At 42.3% G+C, this 20,471-nt stretch overlaps 1 protein-coding gene across 1 annotated transcript; it reads left to right on the top strand.

Annotated features, from left to right (window-relative positions):
- The first annotated feature begins 4,261 nt into the window (after positions 1–4,261).
- kcnk5a (potassium channel, subfamily K, member 5a) lies at positions 4,262–15,904 on the top strand. The gene is made up of 5 exons (XM_058615922.1): positions 4,262–4,772; positions 12,041–12,152; positions 12,248–12,414; positions 12,508–12,676; positions 12,924–15,904. Exons 1-5 carry the CDS (start codon positions 4,587–4,589, stop codon positions 13,859–13,861), a joined length of 1,572 nt encoding a protein of 523 aa, XP_058471905.1. The 5' UTR covers positions 4,262–4,586; the 3' UTR covers positions 13,862–15,904.
- The last annotated feature ends 4,567 nt before the right edge of the window (positions 15,905–20,471 follow it).

Below are 20,471 nucleotides of genomic sequence, written 5' to 3'. Positions count from 1 at the left end.
GTCTCCTCTCGTGACCAGCCACCTATTATTTTCTTGCTAATTATGCACTGGTTTCCAGTGTGATTCCAGACAACAGGTCTGCCAAAACAAAAGAAGAAAAGGAACCAGAGAACGGATCTGAAGGAACTGCACTTTGAACCGCTCTCGTCGTCTCACCAATGTCGTGTTGCCACTTATAGTAAAACATTGTCCGTCTCACGTTTTCTGCGGTTGGTGACAAATGACGTCTCGTACACAGAGCAACATGTAAGCATGGACAGAGACAAGAAAAATCATCTGTTCACAATTCTTTAATTAGCATTTACACCTTTTATTTGCATGAGGAGTTAACAGGTTCAGCAGGCGACACAGGTTCTGAACGGCGGTATAGTTGTGGTCTGTAAGTTAGAAAATGAAAGTAAGAAGTGAGGGAAAACAACAATTTCGGGGTTCGCAAGGTATTTTTACTTCCTGTTGACGCATAGAAATGATATAAACTCCCAGTTCATAAAAGAACATTAGGTTTATTTTGTTATTTAATGGTTGTTTATTTTGGACGAGAGAGCATCAAACACGATCTGATTCCTCCTTTTGTCCTCTAAATTTGAATGTTTGGGAACACGTACAGTTTTGTTCTCGAAGAAACACACACTGAAGCTAATTTATTCCACTGATTGTGCAGGTTTCCTCCCGCCACTGCTTGACCCTTGGAGAAGCTCGGAAACTTCAACTTAAAACAATGGTCACGTCTCTGTACGCATTAAAAGGTGCTCAAAATAACCCTTTACAAAGGGATGGCAGATGGAGTTGTACTTCACTAACAGGAAGAGCGTATTGTAAACACTTAGACATTTCAGTGATTGGCAAATCCTCAGTGACTAATATAATAATAATATAATTTAATCTAGAGGCTACTTTTTTTTTTAGTTATTACTACATCATTAACTATTGATGGACACAATAATAAAAACTGAGCTGCTAACCCTGTAGTGGGGTCAGAGTTCAGGAGGTGATGGCCGGCTTTGTTTGCCAACATGATAAATGTGAGTAAGTGACTGAGGAGCAGTCAAACAAACTTGACATCTCACTGTCCCACAAATGTCACCAAACACATCGAAGCAGATCATATAAACAAGATTGTGACAGAACTGTGCTGCCTGCACCACACACTCACAATCCTCCAGCCTCTGTTTACAGGGAAATATGCTTCAAACGTTGCATCCAGCTTTCTGCTGTAGCTACAACCACTTTCTCTGTTTGGAGAAGATTCTCAAATAGTGTAAACACAAAGCAGGTTTGACCACTTTTTTAGGTCTTTGTGTAAACTTTGCCTACATGAGTCCACAGCAGCAGCAGCAGCAGCAGCAGCAGCAGCAGCAGCGGTTCTGCCGCCGCTGCTGCTTTGTGGCTGATAGTGTGAACTGAAATGAAATGAAATGAGTCACAGCTTCCTGCAAAGTGTCTACATGTGACAAATAACAAATGAGAGTGGTAAGCATGAAGGTCACAGAGAATTACTGTAAAATAAGTGGGTTTTTCTTTCTTTGTAAATGTGGTAGGTTAGAGGAGCAGAGACTCGACTGAGACTTGAAGTTCCTAACCTCCTTGGAGACTCTTGGTCACCCGGTGAAACATGAACAGTGTTATCTGATGTGGCTCTTCCGGTTGTCTTATCTGGCTGCCCTGAAACTCCGGAGGTCCCCTTGTATCCCAAAGGTCCTCTCACCAGACCAGACCACCATGATGGCGATCACCAGCTCTGCAGTGCAGCACATGGTATCTCTGACCAATGATGGTCTCTTTAGATCGCTTCGTCTAGGTCAGATTCACATGACCAAAAAAAGAAAAGAGTCCGTAACACCACATGCTGCTGCTGCTGGAACATTTTTGTTCTCGCTCAAATGTTCGTGTGGACAGAGAAAGGAACTTCCCAGTGCTTTTCTTTGTGCTTTCATTTATCTCATACTGAAAGTTACAAGGTCAATTTCATATTGGGCGTTGATGCTACGATGCAGGAATGGCTGTTGCGTAAGAGCTTGAGTTTGTCAGGACCTTCAAATGTCGTCCGTCTTGTCCGTGTCTTATTCCTGTCCCTACCAGCAGGTCGAGTCTGCCAGTTTCTGTTTACACTAAACTGCAATTACATAATAAAGAGCATGTCTCGTGTTCAGATTTACAGTGGAACATACCCTCAGATGAGCAGATAAGACGGGTGAGCTGATTCAGCAGAAAGAGTGGAAGTGACCATGCAGGTATTCAGGGCTATGTGTCATGCTAATCCAACATTTGCCTATTTAACATCTTAAAGTCTCACTGGATACATGTTTGGCAGCTTGTCGCGATTACACAAGTCACATAAATCCCTTAGAAAAACAGCACATTTGCATCGTCAAACTTTTTCTTGTTTTCACAAGTTCATCATATGCAGATAACTGGAGCTCAGCTAAAGACAAAATGTGCTGTTTGAAGAACCGCAGGGTAAATATGGAGTCATGCACAGAAAGGACACAGAGACAAAGAATGAAGTCATGAAATGAAGACATGAAAAAAAAAGGTACATGTCTGCCATGGTCCACTGGAGTCCTCAACCAAGTCCAGTCGCCTACAGCCAACTGCTGAAGACGATGCTGAGAACTTTCACCGAAAACTTGAAAAGGAAGTCCTTGTCCTTCACACACACCTCCACTCCTTTGGGCCAAACCTCTTTCTCTTTCATGAAAGAACATCTTGTATAAACTAAGGTAAACTGTGCTGGCATGTAAGTGTTGGCAGGAGGAGGTGTTTCTCGCTGCTCCGAACGACATCAAACTGAAATGTTAGACACTCTTTCTTCATCACTCTTTCACATATTTGACTCAAAGAGCAGGTTAATACTTGCACTTCCTCAGCTGCCACAGAACTGGAGGCTTAAGTGTCAGGATCCTGGATTTTATACACGTCCACGTAAATGCAGTGATCTGCCTGTGACACAGTGTTCTGCGTATGAAGGAAACAGCAGCATTATGTCAGCGGCTCTTTGCTCTTCACTTTACATTCAAAGGATTTTCACTTCTCTCGGGGCAGCAAAGCTGCAGAGAAATGATGTGCGAGTGCTGCCGTGGGTTTACACCTAACTTGAACTTGGCTGAGTGTAAATCAGACCACAAACATCCACACACACACAAGCTGAGGGAGAAAAAAAACCCTTAGGGCAAGTAACACGCCAGTGATCATGATGCAATGTTTTATTGCCCTGCATGCCACACATTCTTACATAGCCTGCAACTGTTAGACCACAGGTGCACCGTGGTCCTGTGGCAGCGGTGATTGTGGAAATGTCAAACTGTGTGATCACAACTGTTACTTAACGTCATGCAAATAAGTTTCAGGGTGCACTTGTACGTATTTATAGAGTCCATAGAAGAGTTTATGTGTCTGAGGACCAGTGGCTCTGGCCTCAACACTAATCAATTCTGATGTTCCTTAGTTTGAGCTTTGCTCCTCATGACATCAACATATCACTTGGGCAAACATCGGAGCGGTAGACGTTTGGGCTTTGACACAGATCCACGTTTGGTGCACGTCCTTCACGTCTAATCATTGTCTTTTCAACTGCTTGTCTTCATTGGCGAGATATTGCTCCGTATTGACAGTCACTATCTTTCCAGATAAACTAAAAAAACAAAAGATATTCACGGTCATATCGGTTCACACGTGTGGGGAATTTCCTGGTAGTTTTACAGGCAGACTGAGTCCTTCATGTAAACTAATGTGATTCACTGACTGGTGTGAAAATGACCCAAGTATTGTTGACAATGGAAGTCTGATGAGCTTCAACGGTGGTCTTTATATCAAAGTCAATGGTGTCCAATGGTCATCACAGGTCCACCATACCACAGAAAAGTATTAAGAATGTGAATAAAATTGCATGAAAAAAACTTTTTTAAATAATGCTTATTATATTATATTATATTCAGTTTCTGTCAACAAACACGTCCAAATGTTACAATCGTGACCTTTAAAATGACTATTCCTATCATTTTGAAGTGGGATTTGTTTCCTCAGCGTTGTGTCGTGTTTGGTCTCGTGCTGTTTTGTTGTTGTTGTTGCTAGAATTGTTAGTATTTGTTGGGACATTGTGTCAAAACAATGTGTAAACTCGCAGCTGCACACCTGTATTTAAATAAAGAAAAGCAGAGTGGGTGGGGGGGGGGGGGGGGGGGGGGGGTCATCCCACTTGCTTTTTTTGGGGGCGGATCTCTCCCCCCCCCCCGCCCCGGTTCACAGTTGAGTTGAGTACTTGAGCAGCCAGTCGTTCTCGCGGCTGCGCACGTGGAGACAGTAGTAGTTGAGTTGCAGCTGCGGTCGTCGTTGTTGAGGGTTTACAGCGCGCGCGCTCTCATCTTCCGCCACCTTTTGTCGCTACTTTCTTGCCACGGTTATGTCTCGAGCGCTGATGCTGTCTGCTGCGGCACGTCTCGCGCACTTTCCTGAGCCACCGCGCGGGTGAAGGAACGACTTTGTCGCGCTTCAGTACCTGCTGAGGATGAGACCCGCGTAACTTCGGGCTGCCGTTGTCTCATCTCCCCCTCTCCCGCGCTCTCCACGTTGAGTCATTGTACATAAGTATGGTAGATAAAGGGCCCTTGTTGACCTCTGCCGTTATTTTTTACCTGTCCATTGGGGCGGCGATTTTTCAAGTCCTGGAGGAGCCGAACTGGAAGCTGGCCGCGCAGCAGTACCGAGAGCAGAAGGATAAGATACTCGAGGACTACCCGTGTCTGACCAAAGATGATCTGGACAGAATCCTGGAGGTATGTTCAATCAAACAAACAAACAAACAAACAAACAAACAAACAGCACGTTCACAAGTGAAGTGAAATAGTGTGTGTGTGTGTGTGTGTTGCACTGACTAACATGCGAGGGAGTGACACATGATGAGCCCCAGCTGCTGTGTGTGTGTGTGTGTGTGTGTGTGTGTGTTGGAGCTCTCTCTGCACAGCACACACTTGGAGAAAGTCTGTGGAATAACATGTTTGTCATGTCTGTGGGTCAACACACCCACATCTCAGGCTTCAGACCCTCCTGTCTATCATATCTGTTGGTGTTGGTGTTGGTGTGTCCCCCTCAGACACTTTATGACTGTGGATAATAATTATTTTATTGCCCTTAGCTGATGCTCAGCAAACCGTCTGCAGCAGATGAAAAGGAAAGTCTGATAGTGATAACCAGATGTGTGAAGGGTCAAAAGCTGTGCACAGCTGCAGGAGATGGCGTTCCACTTTAAGGTCGACTGATCACTTGGACCCAATTTCTTTCCTCCCAAGTCTTCAGTATTGGCGTCGCATAGTTTAGTTCTGAGAGACATGCACCAAACTTTTATTTTCCATTCATGAGTTTGTGTGAAAGACAGACCAAGTTTATTTATCCCCAAACAAGAGAGTTGTCAACATCAAATGAAAAGATAAGTGAAGTAATCATGTGTTACTTTATACACATTATGTTTTATTATATATATGGAGGGGAAAAGAGAAACTGATCCAAAATCAAGTTCATTTATCAGCAGTCACCTGCCTTCATTTCTAAAAGATGGACCTTAAAGCCCATAATAGTCCGTCATCAAAATTACAATTCTGTAACCAGCAGTAAATGTGGTGTCGTTGACCTCACACATCATGCACATCATGTCATTCCTCGTGATTTTACAGGTGTTTTGTCCACTTCCTTGAAATGTGGACGTTCAATGATTACTTGTAAGACAACACTTGCAGTGGTTTATGGAACATACCATTTCAGCGGGATCTCCTCCACTGACAGTGGTCTCTTTTGTATAAAGACAAGGAAGTTATGCTTTTTTTTCACCTTATTCTTCTTCTTCTTCTTTTTTTTTGTATTTAACCGACTTGTGCCCAGAAACACGTCTCAACCTGTTCCCCTCTTTGGGGCCACACTAGTATTGGGGAGTTTTTTATGATCCCCCCTCTACCCCCTCCATCTGCTTCCTTCTGTTCTCAGAGGACTGAAAGGGATACGCTCCTGAACCTCCCCCCACCAACGTTCAACACTTCTGTAACAGCCAAAAACCTGCAGTGGCCAAATCTGCTTCAAGACACATAATCATTGAGAGATTTTGGAATATTTACCTCTGGCAGTTGCTGCTGTGCAACAACACCAGCTCACTGGCTTGTCGTAATCTTTGGTTCAACTCTTTTTTTTTTTTTAAGAGGCCGAATTATTTCCTGTTCCTCGACACTGTGAAGTGACAAAGACGAGGTTTTCCCACATGTGAGAAGAGAATATGAAATGGCTTGTTGACGCCATCGTAGACCGAGAGTTTTCCAGTGTTTTTCCTCTGTGTGCAGTTTGCCAAGGCACCTGCTGCAGTTGCTGTAGAGTGAGTATATTAAAGCGGAGCCATGTGCAGTATATTGCCATCGAGCCTCATTTGTGATTCTATTGGGTTTCCACTGTGGAAACTATGCGGCGCTTGTTAACAATTAAAAGATATAAGCGGGGCTTTAACAAGAGAAGGCGACAGTGCTGTTAAAGTTAGTCTCTGTTTTATTAACAAGGAGTTTACTATTTACTATTGGACCCTTGAAGTGGTCACACTTTAAAGATTGTCTTTTATAGCCCATCAATGTTGGCTCTTGAGAAGTGGCCATAAAAACTCAGTGGGGGGGGGGGCGCGGGGGGTAAACTGTGTGTGTGTGTAAGAGTGAGAGAGAGTCATAAAAGTAACGTTTGATTCAGCTGTATGATACTTTTAGAGACTGCGTGCTATCAAGAACTGTACATTGTTGGTCAGTATTTGAAATCCTCTGATCAACATGTGATTAGGATCAATAATTCCCACTTATATTATTGTTTTCATGTGAATAAGGAGTATAAAAAGGTCCGTGCAGACTGGGCTCCGTGTCATATTTGAAAGGTTGCTTGTGAATTAAAGTTAACAAATGAACATTGAGTGCAAACACTGAGAGTTCAGGCATGTATGGTGACCACTCTACACTGGATACGCACACAGAAAACAAGTATTTCTTAAAATCAATCGTACGTCTTTTACAGCAATTTAAACCGTCATCACAGAACTGGAAATTAAAAACTCATCTATTTATATTCACCATATTTATGTTACGCTGCAGTTTTTCTAGCATCTTCTGATTCAGTCCTGACTTTTCCACTACGCTGTGTCCTCCCCCGTCGCACTTCAAAGTTTGATCTCACCGAGTTGAATTTAGCAAAAACACTTCAGCTTGTGTCGGATGTTGAAAGGTAGTTTTGAATAAACGGATACATAACGGTCTGTAAACAGGAGGCCGTGCAGTGTGTGTGTGTGTGCTGCTACATGTTAAATATAGAACTTAGAAGAGTTGGCATCACTTTAAGAACCTAGGTCTATTCCGTCTAATGTGACAATCTCCGAAAATTGGTATAATCTCGGTTAATTAAATGTTGAGCTGTTAGTCAAAGCCACTTGTGATGTTAAACGAGCACTTTCATTAAAACAAAATTCTTAACTATTCTTATTTTTTACTAGACGACTCCTGCAATTGTTTTTAATGACAATAACCAAACGCATACTCACTGCAATAGTATATAATAACAGGTCTCCTTCTGATTATGTGGCAGTAGATCAGACACTTTTTAAATTAGGCCAAAATATTGGGGTCAGACGTTAGTTAAACTGTAACTTCTCTAATTAGCCTTTTCCTCGGTGCAGCTTTGAGTTGCACTTGTTGCCTCTTTTCTTTTCACTGGAGAACATTGTGTCGGTGGTGGTTTCCCCTGGCGCGCATGATTCCTGTTGGTCGCACGTGACTTGAAGACCACGCTTGTGTAGTCAAATAAGTTGCTTACAAACACTGTTGATCAACTCACTGCTGTCACATGCTTCAGGGGAAACGGAATGAGAGCACAATTGGATGAAGAAGTGCACTGTTTCGGAGTGAAGTGGATTCAGTCATGTGTCAAGTGTGCGATGTAGTCTTCCCTTCTTCTTTTGAAGAAGAGGAAAATGGAGTTTTTGGAAGGTAGCAGCGGGTGTTTTGACGTCACACGATTAGGTTTAGATGATTAATTCGCTTTAAAAAGCTTTATTTACTTGAGACCCAGATGACTGTGTGCACTGTTGCAGTGACACTGCACTGTGTGGAAAAGCTTGACCTAGTTTTTTACCAAGGAATATATATATATATATATATATATATATATATATATATATATATATATATATATATATATATATATATATATATATATATATATATATATTATATCAAGGAAATTAACATGTGGCATTAATGAAGCAAGCCCTGCGATTTCATGCAGTGTGATTTAAAGCCTCACACAAATCTGTTAATGATATTACATCTGTCAACCAGATGGAAGATAAAAATGGTTTTGCTTTCTCTGGGTTTTTACAGGTCGCCCTTTTATGTGTTTTAATTTGACATGTTTGAGTTAAATTACACAAAGTTGACCAAAACTTTCCACGTCTTGCATTATCTCCTAAGTTCAAACATACAGGGAACCTGTGAGGAGAGTACACAAGCTCGCTATCACTAATCAATGTCTAATGACGTGGAAAGCTCTGAGTGACTTCATTATGTCAGTCAATGGTTTGCACGAGCAACTGTTTTGCTGGAAGTGGAAAAACCCAAGGACCTGGACGGTGGCGTTTACTGGATTGAACTGTCTGATAATAGTTAGCAGTTTGTCACTGTGGGTTTTTTACTGGTGTCTGTTTATCACAGTGTGACAGTGGCAGACTGTGACACAGCTGATCCAGCACTTTCACTTCACTTTCACTTCACTTACACATTATGAACAGTAACAATCTGAAAAAGTTCAACAAGTGGCATCCAACGCTAATGGCATTTTGAAAAGAGGCACACAAGAAACTCTAGTCACCTGAAGTGTACATTAAAAAACTATATAAAACTTATTTTATACATATTTTAACAGAGAGGAATGAGTCATGTGAAAAAAACTCTCTTAGTTTTGGTGCAGATGTGGATAAGTGGGCCGTTCCAGGCGTTCGCTGCCAGACGAGTGCCGTTCTAATTGATTTTATTTTTCCGGAATATGTGACAGACCCCAAAAATAGGAAAATTCCAAGTGTCTTCAGAGGTCTCGTGTTTCCTACTCCTTCTCAATGTCTCTCTTCAGCCAAATCCTGGGTAATGTCCAGAGATTTGGTTTTGGACTCTCTGGAGTTTGCTGTTCACATACGTTGAACTCGGCAGGACAGTGTCTGCCTTCACAGCAGCAGGAAGCAGGACACTTGCCCGTTCACTCACTGTGGATCCTCCAGAGTTTCTCCGGCTGCGTTCTCCCTCCCATGAGCTCACTTTGAGAGCTCACTGGACCCATGATACTCGTGAGCTTGCAGGAGAATCCATGTAGAATGTGCAGACATTAGTGTTCACATCATGCAGCCTCTGCAGAGAATTCTCTGACTTCAGTGCATGTCTGAAAACAGCTGTCCGTCCTGTCTTCTGTTTACTGCAACTTGGAGCTGACCACATTTTTGGGAAAGTTGCGTTTTACAGCACTGGTAACATTTCATCACGCTGTGTCCTCATCAATCATGGACTTTACACCTATAACAAATAAAATACATTTGAATTATCCTGGCAAAAATGTTCAATTCTTTATAAATCGTCTTATTTATAGTTCTTTTTTCCACAACTATATTTGACATGGACAAGAAAAACAGTTTGTGAAGCATGAAAAAAACCTGGTTCATGTCTCGTGGTCTATAGTCATTGGCTCTTGACACTTGGTTTCATCTGGTCCATATTTTATGAATTACTCAGCAAATGTTTAGTCACTGAATGATGTGGTTTATGGAGCCGTCGTCCTGAGGTCAGATTTGTGAAGCCACCACAATAACAATCCTCCCCCCGATCTGTTAAGGCTCACTCTCACACACTTTTGGCTTGTATCACATTATATTTACAGCTCTATAGTTTTGACACTTTGTCTTAACGGTCCCCTTCCTTCTCGTTCCTTTGTCATTGTCATTGTATTCCCGTGAGTCAGCATGTTGCATGTTTGAATCTGCAGCACTTTTTTATCAGGCAGACGGACCAAACGTGTCCAAGCTGCAACCCTCATACTACTGGAGTAAGGTGCAGAGTGAACCGCTCCTGACTTTCACTCGTCACATGGCAAACAAACCTCCAAACTGTTTAAGTAATAATTTTCAGGCGGTGTGGGAGGGGGTGCGTTCAGATTTCACGTTGGCTGCAATGGAGGAATTAATGAATCACTAAGTATGTTTCCATCCGGCTGTGTTGTGTGTGTGTGTGCACTTTCAATTTGGACATGGGGAGAAAAAAAAGGCCTGAATGGAAAAAAATAATGGTGAGATATTTCAAAGAAAAGGTTTTGCATTCGTGAAAGAATAGAAAAGTCCCTAAATCCAAAGTAAACATGACTCAGTGGACACTGCATGACTTTTATTCTTCTTTCACTTTACAAAACAAACACATTTACAGAGCTAGAGAAAGCACTCGGAGAGCGTAAACAGATCATCAGAATCTAATCCTTCCTTCATGCTATAAAACCTCCTTCCCCAGAAAAAGTGCATCCACATCAGCCCTGAACCTTTTGAAACGATGCTGCTCCTCACAGAACACCACAGTGCAGGCGTGAGCAGACACACTGAGCTGCTGTGGAGGAACATGTGAGTGAGTGAGGTGGTGAGGAATCCGCTGCACAAACAGGAGTCATGAGATCAGATTGAATGTCCACTAACAGAAATCACATGATTGAATGTCAGGCCTCTGCTCGGCGATGAAACACAGAAACATCAGGCACATGTGCACCAATGAGGAGACGGCAGCTTCAATTGAATTACAACGTAGCTCAGTGTCTTTGAAGTTTAGATTATTTGCTGCATGTTAATTCTCCTGCAGTGGAATGATGGAATCTGATTGGGAAACCTGGTGATTTCTACTTCTTATCACAGTAGGATTTTCTTTTCTGCATTGTCATCTCTGAGACACTGTGGACTTCATCAGGTCAGTAGGGACATGCAGCCACTGGTGGGGTATTCAAAGAATGAAGTGTCCCACGAGTGAAGTTCACCCCCATACAGAGGCAGTGAGCTGTCATGACGGTTGGTCACAGTTATCCACTGCACTGAGGTTTCTCCTCTTTCATTTCTAGTCCTGGTCGCCGCTGTCGTCCTCGAGCCTCAGTGGAAGAATGATGTTGTTTGAGCAGACAAAAGAATGGCCTCCCCTCGTGCTGGTAATTACACTGCAGAACTGTCACAGACCTGTTATTATTAAACAACCAAGCATCTTCTAGTACTTTAGGGCTTATGTGGATTTTGCCAACCCCTGCACTTTTCCCCTCCTCCCAGCACATTTGGAGAAAGAATAACTTTGGTGTGGGGGGAAAAGCTTTGTCCCGGCACACATGGCCAAGTGTTTGCGAATACCCAAGAGGGGCCCTCGAGTTTCTGTTGTGGCTGCTCGAGCACACATTGGGTTGGGAATTATTTTATTTTTTTGTCCCCTTTTTGAATTTTAACAGTAACAATTGAATTGAATGCGAGAGTGAGTCGTCGTAGGCTGCGACATGGAGGCGAATATCGCTGCGGGTTAAACACAACATGACACCGTTTAATTATTGTTGTTCACATTCAGTGGAAATGTGCATCTTGGAGAAAAGCAAAACAAACCTAAGAGGAGAGGGAAGCCACTGAACAGCCCCCTGGTGCTTTTTAATCCACATATCACTGTTTATGAAGAAGCTGTTTAGGGATGCAGCACTTGCCTTCCTGTTTCCCCACCAAAGTAAGCAGTGCTTGGAACTGCCGAGCCCTCGCAAGTGTCGTTTCAGCTCATCACTGCCACTTGAGATATGATCGACATATCGCAGGAAGGATGTGGTCGAATAAATGGCACTTGCACACAACCGGCTTCCGGTTTTCCTATTACATAGCATACAGATTAGCCTCTTTTCTAACTGCCAATTAATTCTTCTTTTTGTCATTTTATTTTAAATTGACATTCAGCCCTTTTTCTCACTTGTGCTCTTTTATTTTCTTCTTCTTCTTCTGAAGGCGGTGTCTGACGCTGCAGGCCATGGGGTCACCATCACTGGCAGTAAGACCTTCAACAACTGGAACTGGCCGAATGCCGTCATTTTTGCTGCCACCGTTATCACCACCATTGGTACGGATGTTTCACCAGAGACACATCTGCATGTGACAGACTTCACTAAAAACTTCCCTTAAACCATTTTGTCTATTCTCCTTTTTTTTTTAAAGGCTATGGAAACATTGCCCCCAAAACCCCAGCCGGACGTGTGTTTTGCATCTTCTATGGACTCTTCGGTGTGCCGCTGTGTCTTACCTGGATCAGTGAGCTCGGGAAGTTCTTCGGTGGCAGAGCCAAGCACCTGGGCCAGTATCTAACAAAGAAAGGATTTTCACTGGTAAGTCAACATGGATTTACACTTCTTGTACATGTGTTTTTATGTCTCTGGAGTATTCAGCTGAAACAATGGTTCCCTCTTTTCTTTTTCCAGAGAAAGGCTCAGTTCACCTGCACAGCCATATTTCTCCTCTGGGGTGTGCTGGTCCATTTAGTACTTCCACCTTTTGTCTTCATGTCTCAGGAGGGTTGGACATACATCGAAGGCTTGTACTTCTCATTTGTCACCTTGACCACAATTGGATTTGGGGATTTGGTAGCAGGTACGTCTGAGTTTTAAAACATTTAAAAGTATTACGTAAAGCGTGTAGGTGTAAAGTGTGATGGCCTTGAACGTTTGCCATGTTGAATCACAAGTATAATCACATTAAGTTGTAAAAGGGAAGGAAATTAACATTCATCTCTTTCGATTGACGCAGTCATATGATAGCAGGGAAATCCTTTATCTCTCACTTGATTTTCCCAAGAATTGTATCCGTCAGTTCTGACCAGATTCTCTCTGTCCTGCAGGTGTGGAACCAAATAAAGAATACCCAACTCTATACCGTTACTTTGTGGAGGTGTGGATTTATCTGGGCCTGGCCTGGCTTTCTTTGTTCTTCAACTGGAAAGTGCGCATGGTTATCGAGGCTCACAAGGCACTGAAGAAGCGCCGCAAGCTGCGCAAGCTGTCTCTGGATGAGCTCCGACAGTACAAAGAGTCGCACAAGGCCTCCCCGCGTTTGCCGCCCACTCCTAACGACGTCAACATCTTCAGCTTTCTGTCCAAGAAGCAGGAAGGCTACAATGACTTGATAAAGCAGATTGGCAGCAAAAAAGACGCCCGGATCACGAGCAACACCGCGGCCAAGTCCAAAGATTACAGTCGCTCCAAGAGTTGCAACGATGCTGCGACGCTGAACACGCACACCATCCTCAGTCTGGACCGCTCGCCGCGCCAGAAGAGACGCTACAGCTTCAGTGACCGCGTCACAGTTGCTTTTTCAAAGTCCAAGAACTACCTCCTGGGCTCAGACAACGGTTTGCTGCTAACAGAAGATCATGTAGAGGGTGACCTAGAACTAAACCAGGACCAAATGTATGAGAATCAACTTGATAAGGACGTGGACCTCGAGAAACAGGGAATGGGAGACTGTGGAGCAGGTGGTCGGAGGACGTGGGACTCTAAAGAGTATCATCCCTTAACATTCCAAAATGCAAACATTACTTTTATTGATGAGGAAAACTTCCTCAGCAATAACTTAGAGGAGGAGGAGGAGGACGACGACGATGATTCCAAAGCAAAACTCTCCATTACGACATGTGATGAAAACATTGAAACGAGTTCCAAGGAGGAGCAGAGTTCTGAGTGTGAAGGGTCGGTGTTCACGAGTGACGGATCCGAACACAGCCGCTCCTACGAGGAACTCGTCGAGGAATACGCCAAGGAAGACAACACAGAGTCTTGAGTTGTTGTTATTCGTTAACTATGAGTGGACACAGAGCTCGGCGCTCGTCAGTGGAATTCTAACGTGAACCATTTGAATGGAGATCAGCTGACCCGGTGCACTTTCTTCAGGTCTGATCATGAGACGTTTTAAAAGATGAACTTCCTGTAAACTCTTGAACAAATGATGTGTGACGTATAAATAACCCCGCGAGTATTCAACAGTTGCTCTCTCTCTCTGTCAGTGACACAGTTTGAGAAATGAAGTGTCGCATGTTTTCATGAGTGTTTTTAACTCATGGGCTGATGAGGAATCCTGTGGAAATGACTTTGATTTCACGTGGTTTCTTCCATATTTATTCACCATATTGGTGTTTTTAATAGTATTTATTGAAATGAAGGACAAAGTAGCTTTTTTATTTAAATGAATAAAGGGTAAAATATGTCTCCCAATGCACAGTTCCACCAAATGAGGACAATTTTAAGTCCCTTCCATTTCAGACTGTCTTTTTAAAACCTGAGCCAAACATTTGTCCTTGAAGAAAATGTAATTAAAGAAAGGGTTATATGTGCCTCTGGTATTTCATTGGTTTATATTGTGAAGTCCTTTTTATAACTTGTGTCTTTTTGTTTGTTGTGTTCTCTTTTTTACTGTATGCAACATGTTTATGACTGCACTAGACGTCATCACTGAACAGACGGCATAGAAGTCCGACGTGGAACCAACCCAGAGTAGACTTAGAAAAGGAAGTCCATTCATTTCTTGAAAAGAGAAACATTTTCTGCAGAATTTCAATTTTCTGCCAGTGAGACGGTTTCAACTTTCTCCTTTTGTACTCCTGTTCCAAGCTTTTCAAACTTCTGTAAAGTCAGCTTTGCAAGTAATCCTGCCACTGGGACACAGACATGTATTCAGAATACACTTTAAACCCTCTGTCGATGCACATTTCACTGACCGTGTGTCAATTCTGTGCCTTAAACGGGGGAATGAAACTCTCACAGCAGAACGAGTCTCACTCTCCACGTTCATTTCATTGTATTTGCCATGTAAATGTTGGCTGGAGGCCCATCGGTAGCCACAAACACAGCTCCGCTCAGGACGTGGCCTTGCTCCTTGTTTGTCTTTGTGGGGCTCACACTGGCATGGGTGGCTGAAGTATGGCGTGTGACAAGCAGCCGAGGTTAACTTGTAACAGATCAATGGTCTCTTTGACGCACGTTTCTGTCATGAGACTCGCTCGGCAGTATTGGTGCTCTCAAATGTTTTCTTGTATAGTGTTTCCTTTTGTTCCATGTGAATGCAGCTGTACTCTTGAGAGACCAGTGTTTAATGTCCGTTGTGTTTCAGTCTGTAACAACTGCCCTGCTAACTTACTGCCATTTGCACATGTTCAACTTGCACACAAAACCTTAAAAAACAGTGTTTAAAAAATGAGAGCGAGGCTGTCGTTTCAAACACAGTGAGTCCTCTCGTTCATGCCAGGTTCTGTAATGTTGGAAACTCTACTTCCACACTATCCTGACTCCCTAAGCCTTATGGATGACTGCTCGTAAATGAAAATGTCCTAAAATCCACTGCAAAGCAGCGAGGATCCTTTAGTCTGATGAAACATCTGTGGAATGTGCTTTGTAGTAAATCACTGAAAAGGTGTAATCTTTCACACTGGGTGTTTTTCTTTCCCTTCTTTTACTCCTGTGTAGTTCACCATAGGGACATTACCTTTGTAAGTATTCAACCTCCCCCCCCCCCCCCCCTCTCATTTTCACTGTTTTTCTCTGGACATCTTAGTGCTGTATTGTGATGCAGCTGTGGTACTTGTGGTCCAAACTGAAGTGTGTCTCCAGATCACTATCTCAGAGCAGGTTAGGCTGGTTTAACCCATTGTCTGTCTGTGTGTAGATTTCATGTAAATGTTGCTCCATTGTGTAAAAACTCCATTATGTTTGTGTTGTAGTTTCTTTTCCTTTTTTTATGATTAAATTATTCCTTTTTTTTGTCAACGTTTGTATTGTAATTGACAAAACTGTATATTTCATGAAAAATAAACATTTAATAAAACTTGAATTTTTGTGACTTTTATCCTTAGCAAAACACTTTATTGCTAACATCTGTATGTCAGCGTGATGTTGGCATGCAGCTCAGCGGAAGGTGCACATGAGATATGTTATGAGAAAGAATGATTGAGTATTTTTGGAGTTTGACCCTTTGGGACTAAAGGTCGAGAGATTGACCTTTGCTGCATCTGTTTTGTTCATTTTTCTGGGACTCTGTCAGTTTGTGTTGTGTGTTTCAGTTTTCACCTTCATACGACACTGGACCAGATCACTTTTGTCGTAATTTTGCTTCAGAACGCCAAATAACAGTTAACTCTTGGGCGTGTTTACAAAATAAATAGTGTGCCATAAAGTTTACACTCAAGTGCAAAAATAAAAAGTTCGCTTGTGAAAACACATTTAGGCACAGGTCTAGTAATAAGTATGTCCTTTTGGAACTTAGTGCACAGTCAGTTTTATTATTAGTATCTATTATTATCTACAATTATGCATGTGAAGTGGGGTCACACGGCGGAATAGTGGCTAGCACTGTTGCCTTGAAAAAGACCTGCATCCGTGACCAGGTCTGAACGAAGGCCTCTTTGTCTGGAGATTTGCATTTTCTCCGGGTTTAGAGGTTAATTAAACGTCAGGGCCTGCGATGGACTGGTGACATGTCCAGGGTGTGACTCCGCCTCTCACCCTGTGTCAGCTGGGACTGACACCAGCAACCTCATGTGGAGGATAAAGCGGGAGACAATGAATGAATGAATGAATGTGTAACATATCAAAAATACCTTCGGAAATCACAGTAGTAGTTTGCACAGTAACTTTGTTGTCATAGTGACACTATGCACACACACACACACACACACATACACACTTGTACGCTCAAGTGGAAAACAGTGAAAGGAGCAAAGAGGTGACAAACGTGTGAACACAAAAACCACACAAACCCTGCAAATGAACTTTGTCAGTGATTGACTGAGCTTGAGTCAGGTTCACTGATGAGATTGACCTGTGCACACGAGTCAGCTGATGGTGGCACAGGCTGAAACTAAACTGCTTGAACTAGAAGAATTATACATGTTGACTTTCTACATGCGTTGATAACTGTATTATTTTGTCTAACACCTCCGTGGTGATGCTGCCTCTCCGTCTTTGAAAACAGAAAAATGCCTAATTATACTTCCACCATTAATGTTTCACTGGGACGAGTGGCGTTATGGGACTTTGCCCTTAGAAATGTTCATTGTCGAGCTCTAAACTGATGATGGTTACTGAACCAGACTAAAAACAGAGCTCGCTGTGGAAATGTGCTGAGCCTGGTGGAAACAGAATGTCTCCTGTTTCTGTGGGATTCCATGCGCAACATAAATCAAACCTCATTTATGTCTTCAAGTCCCTCACTGCACAGTTTGATCCTTCATGTAAATTTGACTATGAACATTGAGTCCAGTGTCGTTTAAAGGCCCAGTGTGTAACTTTTTTACGACACATACGTATGTTTGTATAGTTGCTTTAAAATACAAATCCTTAGATTTCCATAGCCTTACAATAAGCCTTTCATACATACTCTGGGTTAGGGCTTTGCTTTACGGAGGCCGTCATCTTGCAGACTTGCACCATCGCGTTTCTACAGCAACAAAAACAGCCAGATGATGCAGTTTGTGTCGTTGAAGCAGAAGCTTAGCAAATGAAGAGGAATGACATCGTTTCTTGTCTGCAAAGGCCACCATAGCTCTCTACAGTGCACAGGAGAGGGAGGAGTGAGTGGAGCAGTGCTCCGTCTGCAGCCTTACCCTTACATCGTCTTTAATTCTTACACACTAGGCCTTTAATTAAAGGAAATTTATCTTCTTCAGAATCACATGTGTGTATTTTTGGATGATATCATGATTCATGTTAGCGCTCAGTGGCATCCAACCCCAAAATAAACAGAACCTGAAGTGATTTGAAGAGGACAAATGTAACTATTTTATATTTTAAATTAGAAATCTATTGAGGGAAAACTCAGAAAACTAGATTGACAAGAGCCTTTTGGAAAAAGGAAGTTAGGAGGTTTTGAGGTTTTATTTCAAATGCTGAGTACAGCAAACTCTTCTCTACTTTTGGACGCTATTGTTGTAGCTTCATTCATTATGGCTTTAAAATTAACTTTGCCTTTGGGCACATTATAGTCCTCCGAAAGTTTTAATTACCCATAAAATGTGTCTTTACCAACTGTAAAACCGCGAGAGTCCAGTCCAGTAGAGAGAAAAAAAACAGCTCTGCAGCTCAACTCCACTGAACTTTGAAGCAATCATAAAGTGCCCGTCACCCAAGAAGCCTTTTATTTATCGTGTTCGTCCAGCATTGATTATTTCTAGGTGCGGTGCCTTGTGCCTTGTGCCAAATATCACAGTGAACAGTGGACAAGGCAGCATGTGAGGCTGGTCGCACCATTAAAGTCATAATTACCACGTGAATGTCCTTTTTGGCAATAAGTAAAGACATTTGCTCTCTGACCGTCTCTGTCTCCCTCTATGACGAGTGTCGCTCAGCTGACCTTGAATGCCCACTTCACTTTAACTGCACTCACACTTCTCACATTTTTACCTACTGCAGAGGCAGCGACGCCGTGTAGTTTGTGGGGATTTTACAAGATGACGACGATGACGACGAGAGGTCAGGAGACCTTTGCTCCTCTGAGATAAAGATGCCTCCTCTGCGTCTGTTGACTTCTGCCTCACTGATAAGATCTGAAGACTTGCACCAAAAAAAAAAACACTCAGACAATTCCACAGAGGCATTTTACTGGCGAGAAAATTCTGCTGCAACGTTCAGATAACAGGTTTTATTTGTCGCGAATGACCATTTGACCTTTGGATCTATATTAGTGTCTTTAAGTAATTCATAAAGTCATGTAACACTTTCAAATGCACATGTGCTGATTTCATAGATTAAAACAGAGATAAAGGTTATTGTCATTTTGCACTGCAAGCACTGTATAGACTCAATAATTATTTTTGGTTGATGGTTGTATAAAGAAGATTTATTGTACTTGATGCGACATAAAGCAATAAAAGGTTCATCGTAAAAAGGGGAAAAAGACATTTCTGTAAGGTGTATGTTGCACAGACGTGTGTTGACCTCTGGCCGACTCACACTGGTTCCTTTTTACTTCCAAGAAATCACAGGTCACAATTCTGAGGAAGTGAACCTTTAGACATGGATTTAGTTTTATGTTTTTGGGTGACTATTAACTATGGAAACTATATGGAAACTGTATATTATATTATATATATATATATATATATATATATATATATATATATATATATATATACATATATATATTATATGTGCTTTTCTGCTAAAACACAGACACAGGTGTGTATGGCATCACACAATGCTAAAAACTGTATCTCAACTTTAATGTGAAAGAAAAGTCACCTTTTGTATACATTTTATAACTTGTCTGGTTTATGATTCTTAATGTCTTACACTCTCTCGTCTCTTTCTTAGGTAAAACTAGGGCAGGGATTCTAACATTAAACTCCTGCTGACCTCTCTGGACTGTGTGGGCTTGTGTGTGTACGTGAGTATAATTCATGTGAAGGAGGAGATCATGGGAGTCACTGACACTGACACACTCCCTATTTCACACTGCACTACTTCCTCCCAAGTTCGTGTCACAGAATTCAAGTGTACTTGTGATGAAATTACAGCCGGCCGCTGCTTCACTCTGACTCGCTCCTCATTTACTGTGTTCCTACATGCCAATAAAGTTCATATAAAGGTGCTTTCACACATGTATTTAGTCAAAGGCCAACCTCATGTGTCTCAAGGATGTACTGTAAAGCGACACATCACTCATTCTGTTTCCTTTACTGGCCACCATGGTGACTAACACTACACACAGTGTGCATGAATACATATCACTGCCATCTCTCTTTGTGTATCAACAACAAGTCCATCCTGGGACAGAATGATGCCAGCCCCTTGTCAACAAAGGAAGAGGGGGAACCAGATGGAGAGTTGTTTCTGTGGCCTGTGAAACAGTCAACCCCACAACAGTTCAATAAGCAATGGCCCAGGATGGGGAAATGTGACTGAGACAGGCCCAAGGACCTCTCTGACACCCAATTGTTTCCTGAGTTTCTGTGTCCGGCCTTCCGCCCGGAAACGTTTGGGCAACCCCCAAAGGTGAGTTTGTATTTTTGTATTTATGAGTGCACGCACTGCTCAATAAGTTTGTCGTCTGTGTTTTGAATGTGAGAGCATGGTGGGATTGTTTGCCAACATGCGGGAAGTTCACTGGCAAAATGCCCGTGGCTTTTTAAAGCGTGTGTAGGAAAGGATGGGGAAAAGACACTGGACTGTGTTGAACAATGACATTAATAGTTAGTCATGTTGACCACATGGTTACAGTTTGTTCACAGAGGGATAAAAGTAGTAACCCTGACTCCACTTATCTGGGGTCGAGAGATTATTAGAATCGATAAATAAATACTTAATAAATATACATTTTGTTATGTCATAGATGTAGCAATGATGAGCTATGATGTGACATCATACAGCGATGTTAATGCATAGAAAAGTACAGAGCAATATTG

This window comes from Solea solea, chromosome 18 (assembly GCF_958295425.1).
Source record: "Solea solea chromosome 18, fSolSol10.1, whole genome shotgun sequence".
In the NCBI taxonomy this organism is placed as follows: Eukaryota; Metazoa; Chordata; class Actinopteri; order Pleuronectiformes; family Soleidae; genus Solea; species Solea solea.
Note: the sequence above shows the minus strand (reverse complement) of the source record. Positions and strands in the feature narration are given on the sequence as shown.